The 19,851-nt window shown below is 36.2% G+C and overlaps 1 protein-coding gene across 1 annotated transcript in view; it reads left to right on the top strand.

The window, feature by feature from the left end:
* Positions 1–19,851, top strand: part of LOC120531252 (contactin-associated protein-like 5) — a 558,720-nt gene that overhangs the window by 215,246 nt on the left and 323,623 nt on the right. Inside the window, exons 4-5 of the mRNA XM_039756501.1 lie at positions 14,894–15,041; positions 19,606–19,809. Coding sequence (XP_039612435.1) covers positions 14,894–15,041; positions 19,606–19,809 — 352 coding nt within the window. The remainder of the gene's footprint in view (positions 1–14,893; positions 15,042–19,605; positions 19,810–19,851) is intronic.

The raw sequence follows: 19,851 nt of genomic DNA, 5'->3' as shown, positions 1-19,851 counted from the left end.
TTGTAATCTTTTTAGTTAGCCAATAAAAGGTGTCATTTTGCTTGACTTTTCTCCAATTCTATGAGGATACCTGACTACAATTAATTAATAAGTTAATGTGTGAAACATTATTTGTTTTTAAAGGTCCCTTATTTTTCTCCCTCAGTGAGTCACTAGAACCTCTGATGGCCCTGAACTGTTAAACATCACTGAATATGTAGCCTCCTGACATTTTTCTGCAATGAAAATGAAAGGAAAATCCTCAGAACAACTACAATTGTATTCTCATTTAAAGCAAGCAGATACCAAATGTCTGACTCACAACACAGATGGACTGCGTTGATACATCTGTAGATGCAAAGCAACTAAGCTAAAACTTCAACAATCCATAAGCTGAAATGTCAGCTCTATGGGGTTTAGGAAATGGCAGCCTTGCAACTGTAAGCTTTCCCAGAACACTCAATGCAAAAAAGAACGAGCTAAACGCAGAGCAGAAACAAGTCTGATCTGCTGTACTAAAGAGGCTGTGACATTTTGAACGTACAGCAGATAGAACTGACATAGGAAAACATGAAGATTCTTAACATTTCTATAATTGAATGCCCAAAAAGAAAACAATGTAAACACTTACAAAATGCAAAACCTCAAACAGACCAAAAATCAGAAAAATAATTGTACAATTTGTGGTATGGCCTTTTCATATACAATACCATGTTTGACTCTCAACCTTGATAAGCCAAGACAATAAGATAATAATTAAAGCATGTGAAGTTAAGCAGTAGTAACATGGCATTATATTGAGGTTTTTTAAAATTATTATTTACAAATGATTGTGCATTCATACTCCAGTATCTTAATTTATCCCAATACTGTATTTTTTTAATACATTTCTGTTTTGAAATTAGCTCTCTATGAGTGAGTGTGAGAGGGTGGTCTATAGTTCACTCAAACTCTGCACCTTGTGCTGCCAAGATAGGTTGAAGTATCTCACTGCTCTCTGATTTAAGAAATTTAAGAAAGTAAATTTAAGAAAGTATAGCAAAAAAAAAAAGTGACAAAATACAGAAAAAAAAATGACTAATGAATAATTTACAAATAACTGCCCAAGCTATTATAGTGTTTTATCCCCAGGTATTACACAATCTCATCTGTTCTGTCACTGTAACTCAAACTTTTCCTTTTCAGCCTGTCATCAAGCCAGTAGCTAGTGACATAATTGTTAAGAGACTCAAGGGTCAACCAGAGAAGCACAAGTGCTCCTAAAGGTGCTGTAACTTGCTATCTTCCAAAGGAACTGGAATAAACATGGTATAAACCTCTTCTTTAAATTTACAGGAAATCAGTTACACTATTGAACTAGTTCTTTATGTGCATCTCCCTCAGAGGTTTAATATGACTCTAAACAATTCACAACAGAAGACTGTTGAAAGATAACAAGTTTACAGTTTGTGTCTTGTCACGCAAGCTTCACAAGGGTATTTTCGTTTCCGTGGGGGTATTTTTCATACGTGGATTACTCGTTTAACCAGATGTAATTGTTGACGATTTGGCATGATCCTGGATCTGTCGGTTTTTCGAAACTCATGCTGGATGTGTTGTCATAGTAGCAGATCCAAATCCTCAAACCTGCTCGGAGCAGGTTTGTTCGATGTAAACAAGGATTAGCTCACACACTTAATCAGTTTCCGTGCATGGAATTCATTCAGTCATGGCTTTGCCGTTCATGACTGAGCTACCAATTGATATCGGTGCGCAAATTATAAGAAGAGAATTTCATATAGAGAGGGTTTTGTATGATCGCCCAGATCGTTTATTGTTTCCGGAGGAAATTCTTTTCAAAAGGTACTGCTTTAGCCGAGGGGAAATATTGTACCTCAAAGATTTATTAGCACCTTATATTCGAAATGAAACTAGGTGAAGTCGGGCTCTCACAACCACACAGACAGTATGCATTGCTTGGAGTTTTTTTGCAAGCGGCACTTTTTTTATATACTGTAGGCGATGCAAAAAATCTATCTAAAAGTGAAGTTTGCCAGGCAATTTGTAAAGTCTGTTTGGCTCTTTGGGTTTTCATAGTGTTTCCTGGACACCTGCGTGTGCAGACAATAAAAGAGGCGTTTCATGCCATAGAAGGTACACAGGCAAAAACACTCACAGTTCCATAAAGAATCTCACGATCAGCCTAACATTCTCATTTCCCAGGTTTTCCAAATATAATTGGGGCACATGGGACTGATCAGAGTGGAGTTTGATCAAACATTATTTGGAAAATGTACCTCTCCTCCTGATGAATAATCAGACACAGTGTCTTCATCAAATATTTGACCTTCGTCAATATCTCGTTGGTCAGACACAAGTTCTAGGGATATGACATTCCCTGCAACAGTCAACAAAAAAAAATGCCCTCAGAAACAAGGCGATGGGCATTTTTCTGGAGAGCCACCTCTTCTGCAAGGGTTAGGTCTGGACCACGTGGACCTCCACCTGTTTTTCGCTTGTCTGCCTTCTTATTAGCTTTAAAATTAATGTTTTTATATTATATGATTCTTCATGTCAACATTTCTTTAAATAGTTATATACCAATATTTACCAATTTGAAGTATATTCTTGTACTTCACTTTAACCTGTTCCCATGTTCTCCTTGTGCTCACATTTGATCTGGAATTATGACATAATAAATAATAATTAATCTGAAACATAGGAAATGAAACGCTGCATTCAGTAAGTACAATGCATACTACTTAGCATTTAATTTGCCGGCCAATTTTTGCCAGCCGTCTTTTCTGGTTTGGTCTGCTTGTGCATATTAAATCTTGAAATTCTTCATATCCTTCGAATAAAAGGTCCTGCTCTGCTTGTGTGAAATAAAAATGCGCCCGTTCTTTCGTCATTTTGTTGCAGCCTATCACAGACTTGCTGATCATGTTTTCTAGACTCAATATACAGTATATGGGCTTTTCAATCAGCGCGGGCACGCGCATTCATCTCGGATGAGTAGATCCAGCTAAACTAATCTACTACACGGCTGCGTTTGAAAAACCGACTTATCCCGGATGAGCTTTACTGGCATTAACTCATCCAAGATGAGGCATCTGATCTCGGATGATTTATGCGACGTACAGAAAATATCCCTCGTGTGTGGGAAACCTATCACTATGATGCCTATTGACTGTTATTTTTGACTTTGTACCTATAATTCCTCTTAGAATCCGTATGTCAAAACATAGTTGCATACTATAAACTTAGTAACTTAGTAACCAACTAAGGCTGGTTTATTTTAGGGTCAAGCAGTATATTAACACATTATGTCACTAAGCAATGGCAACACCGTAGTTTGGCTAGCTGTCACTTGAGGTTTACATAAAAGGCAGCTATGTATACGTCAGCCACACAAATGCAGGTATATCCCTGAAAAATGGCAATAGAAATATATTGGAAAAAATTATTCAGGCATAAATTTTGAAATAAGAATGGTGAATGATTAAAATGCATTTAGTTTGAAATCCTCTTTCAATGTAAATTATGATTACCCAACCCCTAATCAATGCAGGTCTTTAACTGTATTTTTCAATAGCTTTCCTTCCTATTTACTCGTCCCAATAAGATACAGCAATAATAATAATAATAAGCCTGTATTCAATACATTAGACTGTTACCATGGATTGAACATGTTTATAATATTCTGCAGTGTTTATCGTCATGAAATTGTTTATGAGTGAGAATGGTGTTAATAATGTAAAATGTGATTTTACTTAAAATTAAAGTACCCTAATGATCTCAGTAAGCTGAAAGACAATGATCATGTACATCCCCAACTAGAAAAGGAAGTAAGTATTATAGATGCCTTTGTGGCAAACTGCAACAAAATTCTTCTAGCATAAAATGTTCAATAAGTAAAACTTCCACATTAAAAGTTGACTAACTTTTTAGCAATTCCTCTTTAATTCCAGCAATTCTTTATTAGTATAGTGTACGTTTGCGATTAGTTATTGAATTTTCTGCAAATCTCAGTATTTCACTTTGAAAACCAAATCATGAAACAAATGGAGTTTTGTTTCCAGTGAACTCTGTGCCATTGATACAAGAAGAAAAGAATTTAGTTCCTGTGTTCAAGCCTTTTCTTGCATTTATACCACATGTCATTTACTATTTAAACAAAGATCTGCAGTGGATAAAAACAAATCACCAAACTTATTTTCTGTTTTCTGTAGACATTTTGTTGAGCCAAAAGAAATATGTTGTGATTATTCTGGTAGTACGATGCCCACTTTGCCAATCATGATGACAATTTTGTCGCAGTCCTAAAGATGTGTCGTAGATAGAGATTAACTCTTAAGTGCTTGACGTTTGCAAATCCTAATCCTTATTTGCAAGAATCAAGAAACAGGAAAGATGGTTTCTATGTTGTGGAAAATTGAGTGTGGCGGAGGAAGGGGGTGTTTATTTTGCTTGTTGTGAGTTTTCCTTTGGTGAAAACAGTAATATATATGGTTTGTGTTCATGTGGAAAATATGCAGCATTTCACAATTTTACAAAATGCACTGTGCTCTTAAGCAGTGATGTTAATGAGAGGCTTGAATAAAATTGATTTTAGTGGTGTGCTAAGGATTACTGGAATTATGCTGCTGCAGGTAATCACAGACATGTAAATGAGACTATAGGGGCTTTATTCTTTGTCGACCAAAAAAAAAAAAATACCCCATCCTAAAGAAAAAAACTCTTTTTGGTGACTTTTGCATGTTGTAATTGCTAAATCACCTAATAAATGATTTTTAGTGTCACGTTTGTGAAACTTTGTGAACTGAAACTTTTGCAAATCACTGTTGGTAATGTACAGTTCATTAACACAAAGTAATATTTATGGCCGTGCCTGCTATAAACAATGTGATGTTAAATAGCTCTAGACCAGGGATTCTCAAACTCAGTCCTGGGGACCCTCTGTGGCTGGAGGTATTTTATTCCAACCAGCTTCTGTTTTTAATTGGACTCCGGGGCTAATTAAGTGAACTGTTATTTCATTAATTCTGTGTTTTGGGAACAATATAGAAATTAGAAAAACAAGTTATTAATTAGTTATTAAAATTATTAAAATGTACTAAACAGTTATATTGGAATAATGTGTTTTTTTTCTTTGTAACAATATTTTCATATTGATTTTCATTCTACTTTTCCAGGTGTTCTAATTGTTTAATTAATCCATTATTTACTAACTAGACATTAAGCCCGTTACAATAACGGGCGCTAGAACAGTAGTGCATAAACATTAGTAGGAACAGTCTGTATTAAATGGCAAGGGACCTTGACCTCATTTTGTTCGTTGTCTTAATTTTTTTGTTAAAAATATTTTTGCAAGAAGCCTAAAGTAAAAGTAAAATAATATTAAAAATAGAAACATATATGACAATACAGTAAGTATAATTAATATTGCCTTAGTGTAAAACTTTATAACAATCTGTAATACACAATATATGAATATATGATGTTTTTATTTTTTTACCTCAGGAAATTTTTCAATAAAATTTTATTATAGACAGCATTTTTTGTAAACACTCTTGTTTAGGACCATCTACAACGTTGACAACAACATCTGTAAAACTTCTAACACTTGATAATGCAACATATAACTGACCGTGGCTGAATACTGGTTCTGGCAAGTAAATGGCAACTTTTTCTAAGGTTTGCCCTTGAGCTTTATTAATTGTTATGGCAAAGGCTAATGTAACTGGAAATTGTTGCCTTCTTAAGGTAAAGGGTAAATTAGTAGAGGATAGAGCCAAATCAATACGGGGAATATTCTGACGCTCATTTTCTTTTTTTCAATCAATCTATTTGCTCGTATTTTTCTTTGTCTTTCAGCCTTTCTTTTGTTGATGTTTACTTGCTGAGCTGACCGTTCTTCCAGGAGTTGTTACTTATATATGATTTGAGTGTCTGTGTCTTTTGTCCTACTTGACGTGTCCTTTTTTTATGGGTGGCATGTTGTTAGTAGATAGTTAGTAAACATGCACGGGGAAGTATGCGTGGCATCTCCCCAGCAATGGATTTTATGTGTGTGGCTGCGACTACCCAATCAGCACTCTCCCCAGCAATGGTGTCCTTTATATCTAATCATGCACGGCTACGCCATTCACTGTGTGCCCAGCTTCCAGTGTGTGTGTCGTCCACGGTCTCCCCAGCAATGATGTCCTTTATTTGCTTATCATGCGCGGCTACTCCATTCACTGTGTGCCCAACTTCCAGTGAGTGTGCATCCACGATGCCGGTCGTGCGTGTCGCACCGAGCCTCGCGCATGTGTACTTCACCAAAAGACACACACATATGGACACCTGGACGCACACAGGGGTTTATTAAAGAAGATTAGTGGGTCTGATGCTAAAGTAGTTGTAGCCTTTCATGATTCAGGGTTGTATGCCTGGGTGTCTACTCTGCTCGTTTTTAGTTGTTATTATTAAGACACAATGAAGGGAGCAGACTGCACAGAGAAAGGGCAAAATAAAATCAACAAAAGAGAGTTAAGCATTTAAATCTATAGCAAAACCGGGAAAAATTCTAAATGTCATGTAAAGTATGGAGGAATATTTCGGACAAAATGAAATAAATAAATAAATGCGTAAATAAATAAAAGTACTGTGAAATGTGAGCATAAATAAATAAATGTGTCATGAAATGAGAGCCTTAATAAATAAATATGTCATGAAATGAGAGCATAAATAAATAAATGTGTCACGAAATATGTTTTTCGTTGCTTATTTATTTATTTCATTTTGTCCGTAACGTTCCTGCAAACCGTCATGAAATACGGCTTGAAATAAAACTGTCACTTTCACTCGTCAAAGTTGAGAGGGTGGGCTCTAACACGCCCTCTAGTTACTGATTGGTGAATCGATAGCACAAGAATTAATTAGAAAAATGCTTACTACTGCCGATAAAATGGATTCTGCCAAAGATATTACGTATTTCAGAGAGAGAATTGAAGATTTATCGGAAGAAATTACAATGTTGGCGGCCCTTTTAGACTCCGATATAGATGAAACTGTTTTTGAAATTATAGAAGAACAGGTGGAACGGACTCTACTACACTCCAGTTCAGGTGATGCAGTACCCTGCTCTGGACATCCATCCTTTGACATTCCAGCTAAGTCAATAGAACACCTTCTGTTATGCGGTTTAAAAGTACAACAGATTGCAGATTGTAATTTCTTCCGATAAATCTTCAACTCTCTCTCTGAAATACGTAATATCTTCGGCAGAATCCATTTCATCGGCAGTAGTAAGCATTTTTCTAATTAATTCTTGTTCTATCGATTCACCAATCAGTAAATAGAGGGCGTGTTAGAGCCCACCCTCTCAACTTTGACGAGTGAAAGTGACAGTTTTATTTCAAGCCGTATTTCATGACGGTTTGCAGGAACGTTACGGACAAAATGAAATAAATAAATAAGCAACGAAAAACATATTTCGTGACACATTTATTTATTTATGCTCTCATTTCATGACATATTTATTTATTAAGGCTCTCATTTCATGACACATTTATTTATTTATGCTCACATTTCACAGTACTTTTATTTATTTACGCATTTATTTATTTATTTCATTTTGTCCGAAATATTCCTCCATAGTAAAGATCATGCTGCTGTGCTTTTCTGAATGTAGAATAAGAGACGAGAAAAAACAGTAGCTAATTAAATTAGATCAGTGCTATCAGTTGTTGTCACTGGTTATGAATCTGCTTGAAGCAAGAACCTGAAAATACAGTGAGCCCCCAGGACCGACTTTGAGAACTCTTGCTGTAGACCACCTCACTTAGGACATAAAAAAGTTCTGCTACCCTTTCCATTGGGGTGACTAATGCACATCCTAATCTTGGAACTCTAGTTTAATGTTTCAACAATGTACTCTACTAAATTCACATAGTACAAATAAACTATCCGTTCCAGCTTTTACAATACAGTGTTATTATTTTTTGAAAAAAAAAATTCCTGTTTTTTTGTATATAGTTTATGTCTGGTTTGTAGGGTGTGACATTATATAGGCAGGACTGTGACATCACTGTACACATGCAAAGGTGACAGCAGTCACCAAATGGTGTCCTATTTTTGGAGTTTTCTTACTTACGTTCTGTGTCATTCACAGCAATAATAAGAAGTAATAAAAACAAAATAATGTGCGGATCTCTTGCTTTGTTTCCAGACATTGAAAACTATTTTTTATATTGGATTTTGGCCATTAGCTCATTAGCTCTTTACTGGTATCACTGATATCTTGGCTGCACTGGCTATGTGTTAGCTTTGCTCTGCCTACTACTATTCTCATTAGCTTAGAGAAAACTAAAAAGTGTTAACATTAGGACTCCCTCCCTGTTTCTTTTGACTTAATCTAATTTGCTCTTGTTAATCTTCAGGTTTTAAATTTTAACATCTCAGCATTCTGGCTCCTGCTGCCTGCAGGATCAAAACAGGAAGAGTGGAGCTGATCATGGAAGTGTTATGTATAAGTCAAGAACTTCAATTTGAATCAAATCCATTTATTTTTATATTGTACTGTTCTTTGAGTTTAGGCTCAGAACACTACATATTAAAAACTGAAATACCAATAAAGCACAAATCTATATTTACAGGTATCAGTGCACATATGTAATTGAACTTCATTCAATGAAAGGCCATATTTACTCACAAACTAACACATTTACATAAGGTCATTTTGGATCTTCTCTTATTTTAATACTCATATTTTTTCAATATGGAAGGAACACAAAACTCCCAGGGGCAAACCATACAGCCATAATGAGAATATGCATTTTCTATGCAGGTGTAATCAGGCTGGGATCAGCAACTGCAATATTCCCTGCTCTTACTTGATCACTCTTTTTTTAAATCAGTGGAAAATGTCCACTTCCTTTTATTGTTAGAGTAATTGAAGATAATAAGGCCAAAATAGTATGAAGAGCAGGTACATGTCAGAGAAGTGTAGTTCTCATGAAGCTTAGTCCTCATAGTTAGCTGATATGTTTAATTACGGAAAAAAAAAACAGCTAAGGAAGGAAGGGCAGTTACCTCGCTCACTGGATTCACACATTTGAATGTAGAAGGACAGGTTAAAAGTAAATAGGTCCATTAAAGCTCTTTCTTCTGAAGACAATGCATGCCTGTATCACATAAAGTCTTTAAATTCAGCATTTTAAACTTTCTTTTTGACTGTACTCTACTCTTTGCAGATCTAATTTATTAAAGTATAAATTGGAATAAAAAAACTCAGTAAAATGTTTTGAAGCCAACTGAGATGCATCTATCATCTGAAAAAGGGAAACGATTAATTTTTTTAATTTCACTCTACAAAAGTCTAATCTGCAAAACAAAGCAATTATGAGCTCTGCCTGGCCAATTTCCTTATCTCATTAACATATCCTATTATAATATGTCCACAAAAATATCTTGAGCATACAAAACAGTAATTAATAGCAACAAGCCTGCAAGACAGCTGTTCCAAACTACTGCCCAAGACAACTCCTTAGGATTAAACTAATTCTCACATTCTCATAAAACATGAAAAGGTCAACTGAATACACTTATTAAAGCACAATTATAAAAAATACTTAGCGCCTTTTAAGATAAAACTATACTAAGGTGGTCTTGTAGCTAAAACTTTGGTTGCCTTTTAATATTAATATGAGATGTTACAGTGTTTTGTATAAATGTCATCTAGAACAGTGGTCAGAAATAGTTTCTTTTTTTAGAGAGAATATGAACCAAAGAACACTGAAACTATTTGTGCTGAACATGAATTTTATAAATGATTTTTCATATTTGATACAGCAATACTAAAAGTAAGTGACGTCCTTGTGCATATTGTTTATGGTAGTATGCAACTGGTGCTTTTCTGGCAGGATGAGTCATCAGCAGAGGTGAAATGCCCAAAGGAGGGGCCACGGAGAATACAAGCATACTATTCTCTGATGTGGAGGATGATAAGGGAGGAAAAGGTATGACGAGTGACTCAAAGTTCTGATTAATTTCTATATATATAAATGTAAAATATGCAATATAAGTATATCTTTATATACATATATATTGTCACAAACGTGACAAAGAGCCATAGCAAGATTTGGGGCAGCCACCCGAATGTTATATCTTGGCTGCAAAACTGAAACAAGTGATAGCACTGATGTGCACAAATCGGAGTCCAAAACAGAAATAAGGGGAAAAGTGGAGGCTATTAAAGGCCAGTATAGGAAGTGATGTCAAAGGGGTCAGGACTGGAAGGGTCTTTGTCCATAGGCTTGGGCCCGGAAATTGCATCAGATGGGACAGAACTGGAAGGATTTTCATCCCTAGGTTTGGACCTGGAAGTGATGTCAACAGGGCCAGGTGGAATTTCCCGTGAACAGTCTGCAGAAAAGTGAGAAAAAGAATCAGTGCACTCTGCCACATCTCGGTCTGGCTCGGAATTGCCCCCATTCAAACCCATTAGCTGCCTCCTATGCACATGTGTGTGACAATATATATATATATATATATATATATATATATATATATATATATATATATATATATATATATATATATATATATATATATAGTGATATACATACATATATATATATGTGCGTGTGTGTGTGTCTGTATGTGTATGCTAAATACCCTAGAATGACAAAGAAAAAACAGGAGTTCAGGAATTTTGAAAATGTATTAAAAATAAAAAATTGAAATATCATACTGACTCAAGTTTTCAGACCTCTTGCTATGACACTTCAGATTTGACTCAGGTATATCCCATTCTATTGACCATCATTGAGATTCTTCTACAACTGTTTTGCCGTCCACCCTCAATTCAACTCATTGGACATGATTAAGAAAGGCACACATTGGCCAATAGAAAGTCCCTCAGATGACTATGTGTATCAGAGCAAAAAACAAGCCATGAAGTCAAAAGAATTGCCTGTAGAGCTTGCAGAGATTGTGTTGAGGCTACAAAAGAAATTATTATAGCATGGAAGGTTCCAAAAAATGCATTGGCCTCCAAAATACTAGTAAATGGTATATGTCTGAAATAACCACAGCCCTTTCTAGATAAGACTACCCAGCCAAACTCAGCAATCAGTGAGAAAGGTCTTGGTAAGAGAGTTGAGCAATAACTCAATGGTCACTCTTGCTGAGCTACAGACAACCTGTGTGGAGACAGAAGATACTTCCATAAGCACAACCACCACCGCATCACACCACCGATCTGGGCTTTGTGAAAGAGTGGCCCAGGCCCACTGCTGGGGGGGTTGGGGGGGGTGGTGGACAAACGGGACTCTAGTCCGGGGCCCCTTCACGCTTGATTTCTTTTGGCATGTGGGGACCCGGGGAAAGGCAGAGGGGCCCACACACATCCAGTTGTCTGGAGCCCAAATATTTCTGGCGGCAGGCCTGAGTGGCCAGATGACACATGAAAGCCTGCATGGAATTTACAAAAATACACTTAAAGGACTCTCAGACTATGAGAAACAAGATTCTTTGCTCTGATGAAACCAAGATTGTACTGTTTGTCCTCAGATCTAAGCGTGATATTTGGAGGTAACCAGATACCACTCATTACCTACCCTAAACCATTGTGATGCATGGTAGTAGCAGCATCATGCTAAGGGTGTTTTTTTTCTCAGTAGCAGGGAGTTGGAGATCACTCAGAGCTGAGGGAGAATTGAATGGAACAAAGTACAGAGATATCCTTAATGAATACCTGCTCCAGAACACAATTGATTTCAGTCTTGGAAGGTTAGAAGGTTCACTTTCAAACAGGACAATGACCCTGCACACAAAGCAAAGGAAATGCAATTGTGGCATAGGGACAAACTCTCTGAGTGCCCTTGGGCATCCCAGCCAAATCTCAGACTTTAACCCAATTGAACAGCTGAGAAGAGACTTGAAAATAACTGTCCACTGACAGTCGCCATCCAACCTGGAAAAGTTTGAGAGGATCTGCAAAGAATGGGATAAAATAACACCTGAAACGCTTCATTGCTTGGTCTCCTCAATGCCAAAACTTCTTTTAAGTGTTGAGAGAAGGAATGGCGGCATTACAAAGTGGTGAATGCTTTACCATCCCAACTTTCTTTAGAATATGTTGCTGAATGAAATTAAGTTGACCAGACAAAGCATAAAATGTCTTGAGTTCATACTGTCTGCAATGAAATAAAAGGCAAAGTAAATTTAAGAATTACTGCATTTTTTGAAATTTTCCATACTGTCCCAAATTTTTCTGTTTTGGGTTGTAAAATAGAGTAATTTTCCCTAAAAGAAATAATGGAAAATGTTGCAGAAGTGAACTTTGTATTACAAATACTTGCAGTAAATAAACTTTTTATTGTAAAAATCTACTGTATTACTTTACTGTTCCAAAAAAAAACCTAATAACTTACTGGAGCTGAGCTGAATCAAAATGGGAAGGGGAGTATAACATTTTCCAAGTATTTGTTGAGTCTCTGTTTATTTTCCTCCGTTTATTTTGCTGTACAATAATGTACACTACCATTGGGATCTTTTCCTTTTATCATTAACATTGAAATACAAACCTAAAAAAGCAGCATGTACTGGATCTGTTTATGTAATTATTGTTTCATTTAAAAATACAATGTATAGAGAAGGAAACTCATATCAATACTTGTAGTAATTATATATAAGAGAACATACAGCCATATTATGCTTTATTTAATGATGTCAAAATTGAAGATTTTTTTTGCACTTTGAATGGAAACTAAACTTTCATGAATAAGAGCATAATTCATGGTTTATTTCCAAGAACTTGAACATGAACTAGGATTATTATTCTACAACAAAAAAAACAGAAACAGTTTATTTTAAGCTTGAACTTGTAAAACGCTGACGCACATGCTCATAAATTGCATTGGTATATTTTTGCTTTCCACTGTGTACAGCACGGGGCTTCACACCACTCTTTAACAGGGCTGAGTCGTCTATGAGAGGTGCAGTACACGAGGAGAGAAAAATCACAGTGACTTTTTAAGGGCATCACGGAATGAATGGGGGAGTGCAGATGCCAGTTTTCATGCCCCTGTGTTGGAGTGGATTAGCTATAGTTGCAGTAACACAGCGGATAAAGCGATACTTTTCAATTTGTTTTGCTAGAGGAGTTCATTCACACTACATGCCATATCTATTAGGCTTGGACAAAAATCAACAAGCAGTGGTCATACTTTGCGTACAGTTTTGCACTTAAATTTTCTGTGCATGCATGAGGGGTGGCAAAAATTGAGCTTGATGAGACCCCTTTTGTGAATTTAGTATAGAAAAAGGATATGTCTAAGTGGTGATGCTATGCTCTGATCAGAAGGTTCTGTCAGAACATTTAAGTAAGAAAGCATTACTTCATACAATTAACCATTTGTCACTCGTGAATAACCCAAAAGCTATAGAAACAGTTTTAGGAAATAGCAAATTTTAAACACATTTCGTCAGCAAAACTGTCCATGTGAAAATGGTAGTCATTCATTTATTAGAACATAAAGTGGCTATGATAAATGTATAAAGCTTGCTATGCTGTGCCATCAATTCATTTTACTATTTTGCCAAGAATGCCTGCATGATTTCTTATTAATTTTCAGCAAGATGTACCGTACATTTCCACATTGTTTGTGCTGTGTGTGCTTCATCGAGGGTGACCTGATGTACTTCATGATTTTAATTAGTTAATTTCCTTTAAAAAATATGCTGGGAAAAGCAGTCAGAAATGTTTGAGTTCAATGGATGTCATGTCCCTGCTCGTCACAGCACCAGAGAGTGGAAATGTGTTGCATGTTACAAGAATTGCAATGTAATATCTCCAATCATGTGCCCACATTTTATGGGTTACAGACTACATTCCATATTAATTACATACCACAAAAGGCTCACATAACCAGTCTGATTTGCTTTTCGATATGTGGCTGTCCAGGAAAGCAAGGAAGAAAACTGTTGACTGGTGCCCTTCTGCTTCACAACAATGCACAAACTGCTGCAAACTGTGGATTTAAACAGAGGGTACAACCGACTCACACACCATTTTTCAGACCTGGCCCCCCGGGACTACAACCTGCTACCTGATCTGAAGGGCTGTCTCCACAGGATGTGCTATGTCAACGGGGAAGGCATCAGGTCAACCACAGAAGAGTAGCTGCCCGAGCAATGCAAAGCATTTGATTAGACTGGCATATAAAATCTTTTTTTATATATACTGTAAAATGTGTATGCTAGTTTCTTGAGGATTATGTTAAAAAATTAAAAGACGTTTTGTTTTACTGGTGTTTCACTTAATTGATCAGACTCCAAACATTTTTATCATTTCTTATAGTTAGGCTCTCTAGTGGCATTGCAGTATTTCCCCTTTGCGACACACAGTCGGCCTTTTTCTCCATTTTTGCTTCTATTGTAATGAATTAATTCTGCTCTGTCCCTGTTTGGGAAAAATGCTGCAGATAACAGATAATTAGTTATTCATTCTTTTATGCTTTATTTGCCTGTCTTAATAATTTGCTTTTTGAACCAGCTGAGTAATTCTTCTGACCAATTTGGTTTTCAGGAGTACTAAAAGTGAAATGAATGGAAAGTGTTTTACTGAAATTAACTGGATACAGATGGCATTTGTACTTCTTTGTGTTTTATTTTTGATGAAGCAACATTAATGACTAAAGAGGTTAAAAGGATAATTTCTCAGTTTTTTTTTTCAAAGATTTGATTTTTAATTCACAAACGTTCACATAAAATCTCATTGAGCTATTTTAAAACATTAAATGCTTACTTTTACTTCTCCTGAATTCTAACTTACCCATCATCATCATTTTTAGAGACTGCAGTGAAAGATAATATACCTCCTTGGAGTCCACATTTTAATGCAGGATAACTGAGATGTGTTTTATGCTTTTCTCTTTATCAACAGGATTTACCGGGGAACAGTGATGCAGATGGGGTTGTGCATTATAAATTCCCACAGTCAATTAAGACCAGGTTCCTGAAATTTATACCTCTGGAATGGAGTCCTGGTGGTGGAATTGGGATGAGAGTTGAAGTTTATGGTTGTACATACAGTAAGTACTTTAATCAGTTAGCATTACTCTATTTACTGAGCCATCTTAGAGAAAGATTCAATGCATTCTTAGCGTTAGAATGAGTAAAATTTTCTATTCCTCGTATTAAACATTTTTTTGTTTTAAATTTGCAAAGCTAGTGACCTTTAAAACTTTATTTCCTCAAATTTGATTGGAAATAGGGTTGTTGGCATCTTTGTCTTTCAGTTAAGATAGCCAGCCATCATTACATAAATGGCCTATTATTATAAAACACTTAATATTTGTTCTGTTAAAGTACAAGAAAACCAGTTGGTTTGCTCAAGGTGATACAGTAAGTGGATTTGAATTAGTAACCTTGAGGCCCAGGTTTTTCTCAAGGTGGATGTGCCTGCAGATAATGGCACATCTTGGCCAGAGAGGTCAAAAAGACTTGCCCTGATTTTTCAATGTTCATAGACAAAAAAAAAGCAAAAAAAAACTGAAGGCTAAACAGCTCATCCATCTTGAAATACTCATTTTGGTAACTGCTCAACCTCACTACATTAAAGTATGTGACATTTTAGACATGACCATCAAACCACTCTGACCACGAAGTGTGTCCTGAGAACATAAGAACCTTCTATATCTTGCAATGCATAATTAAAAACATTCTATTTTAGGATTTAATCTCTGAATTAATACATTTTGGAGATACAATGTGCATGCAGATTTTATTCTTCTTGAGCAGTGAATTTGTATGTTAAGAACAGTGTGAAAAAAGATGTATTTATTTTTTGAAATTATTCTACTAAACAATTTTTATTTTATCTTACTCAAATCACAGTGAGTCGGTGACAGTAGAATGGTGGCTCATAATAAGTGCTGCAGTATCCAAAAAGCTTGCATATGCACAAAAAGAGACTTGAAATGTGCGCATGGAACTTCCCACAGAAACATTGGTATTCGTAATAGAAAACATGGCATGAAAGCTTGCATAAAAATTATGGCAACTGTACGCAAATTGTGAATTGATGACACCCTCGATTAAACAGGGAAATGCAACCAAACCAGCTAAATAAAGACGAGTCATTATTATAGTATCTGTTGATATGACAAACATAATAAACATCAGAAGTGTACAAACTCTATTTTAGCTCCTTTTTAAGAGGGCTAATGCTGCATATTTGCACTGAAGAAAATTTTTGGTTTTTCGACAGTTTGCATAGCCTACTTCTTGTCAATTCTCAGGGAACTGGCTGACAGTTTCTCCTCTCTTCCATATTTGGTACTAGACTGATGTATCTTAAGTCCCTTTCCTTGACTTCCAACACTTTCCCTGTGAGTGTAGTTTGGGTGAGCCATGTAATTGTCCATAAGTTTGCCATGGCTGTTATCATTATGTCCGTCCTGTCGACTCTGTCACCCCAACATCTTGGGAGATTGCTGGGGTATACTGTATAAACTAGTAAGTGTACATCTGTTTTGATATATAGATTGGTTCTCTCAAACTTGTTTGAGAATATATATATATTTATACATATACTGTATGTCTGTATATTATATATACAGTATATACTGTATTTGTAAGGTGACAATAAAAATGTGACAATACTACTACTAAGGAAAAAGAGAGAAAGCTATAGGCATACATTGTGTGTCAGTTATTACTGCTTTTGAAATGCTTCCTTCATGGCCTGATATCATTTCCCTCAGTCTAACTGACACAGAGATATCATGTCCTCATCCCTTTTGTGAACATGTGTATTACTTAAAATTTGTGTTAATTGTTTATTTATTATTCATGCAATGCCTATAAATACTGCTCACATTCTCACTTAATATAGTATTCATGGTCTTTCATTGATATAAAGTTACCTGATGAACCTGAAGTTCTGTTTTCTTCAGTAAGGATGATTATTTTGACAAATGCTACGTATTAACTGGTGAATACTGGATCTTCCTCTCATCCCACTGGGGTAGGTTGAAATCCCTTTGGTACTAGTTTCCATTAATAGATGACCAATGATGCAAAGTATACCCAGTTTAATATTTGACAACTAGCCAAACTATTCTGGGTAAATCATTATATCCCTAAACCTCCAAAATACCCAACCATAAAAATGCCATGTCAATAGGATTGTAAATTATTCGCAAGCAATGAAGGGACAGATAAATTCAATAAGTTAATTGTCCCTTCTTTACTTGCTAAGTAGTGCCAGTTGTAGGGCACATTAGGTTCAACCTGTGCCTTCCAAATTACAACAATAATATGATTAAGTCGAGTCACACTATATAAAAACAATACAAATGAAGTTTGTTTTCACAGATGACCTTGTTCCACATGTCATACAAAGGCTTTAAGCATCATTTTATTACTTTCCATTTTAATTTTTGTTATTTTTTTCTGTACACATAGACTAATTTCCTTAATCCAAGAAATATCTATTTTCACACTATTGAATATATATAACTAAACTGGAGTTTGCATGTTCTTCCCGAGTCTGAGTGGGTTTCCTCCGGGTACTCTGGTTTCCTCCCACAGTCCAAAGACATGCAGGTTAGGTGCATTGGTGATTCTAAATTGTCCCTAGTGTGGACTTGGTGTGTGTGTGTGTGCGCTCCCTGCGGTGGGCTGGCGCCCTGCCCAGGGTTTGTTTCCTGCCTTGTGCTCTGTGTGGGCTGGGATTAGCTCCAGCAGACCCCTCTGACCCTGTAGTTAGGTTATAGCGGGTTGGATAATGGATGGATGGATATGTTATATTACATTTTATCCAGGATGGAGTAAGCGTGGGTAGAGTATGTACATGAATGTGAGCTGAGCTAGAATGGCCTCCTACCTACAATTGTTTCCTGACTTGTGTCCAGTGCTATCTGGACATGTTCTAGTCCTTTCTTACCATATACTAAATAAACAGGCTCTGACAATAATTTTGAAAGAAGGAATAAATCTTACATCAACAAGCTAATTAAAAGGACAGCCTCAGTTATGGGGCAAAGTCTGTACCCCCTTGAGGCAGGAAAGAAGAGAATTGAAGCAAAACTGGGTGCCATTAGGAACAATGCTGCACATCATCTCTCTGACACACTAAGACTGAGGACTTTCAAGCAATAAATTATTCAGCAGACGTGTCAGGAAATTCTACTGGGGGCTCCTTTATACCATCAGTGATAAAGTACATCTACATAATGCCTCACTGGGACTGGGAAGTCAGAAGTTTTTCTTTCTTTTTAATTGCCTTCGTTTTTAGTCATTCTGCTGTTTGTTCAGACCATAATGAGAATATAATGTATATAGTATTTATTCACCTGTCTATTTATTTATTCAATTAGCATCTTTAAAAAGCCACATTTCCTCCTGGGACAAATAATGTTCTGTCTTTTAGTAGATATGCTGGAGCCTCAGTCCTGGTAAGATTTTTGCATCTGCTCCAGTAATTGACACGGTTCCTTCCTCTCCTACTTTCTAAACTTGGTGCCCATATTAAAATGAAGGAGAGGCCAAGTCAAAATAAAGTTGGTTTTTAAGACCATGTGTGAAGTCAAAGACTTGTGCTGTGAATAATCTTCAGCAATCAGCGTTGAGGCAACTTTTCAAAGCTCTGAGAAGATTCATGTAGATTCAAATAACTTTTCAGTAAAAAGAACAAGATAATGTTTTCAAAACACATTTCATATATTTAACACAACCAGATAAAATAAATTTTGACAGCCTAAGACTAAAGGTAGTAGACAATGCCCTATATGCTAGTGGGCAGTTTGGGGCCTACTTTCCTTTACTATGTTATGCAGTCTTAGTTTTGTTTTAAAGCTAGGCATGGTGAATAACTGTATTTGTGATTTATTCAGCCATTAGTAGTCAGTCTCACCTTCCTTAACTCATTATGGTGTCATAGGATAGTCACAGTGTTAGGCAAGCATAAATGGGGAATGCATAACCACACCTATCGTATCATATTTGTCCAACATCATATTCAGCCATGCACATTAAGCTTTTTTTTTAAAGTCTCTTTTTCTTTGTTCCTGTGTTTTTAATTTGTGTGTGAGATCAAATGCTACCAGCCCTTCATTGACATTTTAGTTTAGAAGGTCCAGAACTTGCCGAGCATTTAGATGCAGTGAGCTGAGGATTGTGAGAGCAGAAAGGCAGTCAGAAGAAATAGGATTAAACAAGAATGGGTGTTCTTAAGATTGCAAGATTGCAAAAAATGTCTGCCTCCAAGGCCAGCTGGATTACAGTTCTGTGTGCCAAGGTCTGATTCAGAACGTACTACACGTGTACAGTAAGTTGCTTGATTTTTCAATATCTTACCACATTTTGACTGCTTTCATAGAATTTCCTCAGTTGCATGACACAGACATAAGTTATGAAATACTAGGGGAAGAAAAATTGCCATCAGTAGTGGTGTTGTTTGTCAAAATATGTAGACATAGCTAAAGCAGGATTTACAAAGAAATGAAACTATGTATAAAGTGTAAAACTGCAGAAAACATAGGAGAAACCCACTGACCAAAGGAGCGTTATGTAGACATCCTGAATGTCTTAAATTGTAAATGTTCTATGCTTAGGCAAATCATTGACATTGAATTTTTTTTTTTTTTCCAGAATCCGATGTGGCAGACTTTGATGGAAGAAGTTCTCTGCTGTACCGGTTTAACCAGAAGTCCATGAGCACAGTCAAAGATGTTATCTCTCTAAAGTTCAAGAGCAAACACAGTGAAGGAGTCTTGGTACATGGAGAGGGTCAGCGAGGTGACTATATCACCCTGGAACTGCATCGAGGAGCACTTGCCCTACACATCAATCTGGGTTAGCAATAAAGTAATTTGTTTATCAGTATTTAATAGGTAT

The sequence above is a fragment of the Polypterus senegalus genome, chromosome 6 (assembly GCF_016835505.1).
Source record: "Polypterus senegalus isolate Bchr_013 chromosome 6, ASM1683550v1, whole genome shotgun sequence".
In the NCBI taxonomy this organism is placed as follows: domain Eukaryota; kingdom Metazoa; phylum Chordata; class Cladistia; order Polypteriformes; family Polypteridae; genus Polypterus; species Polypterus senegalus.
Note: the sequence above shows the minus strand (reverse complement) of the source record. Positions and strands in the feature narration are given on the sequence as shown.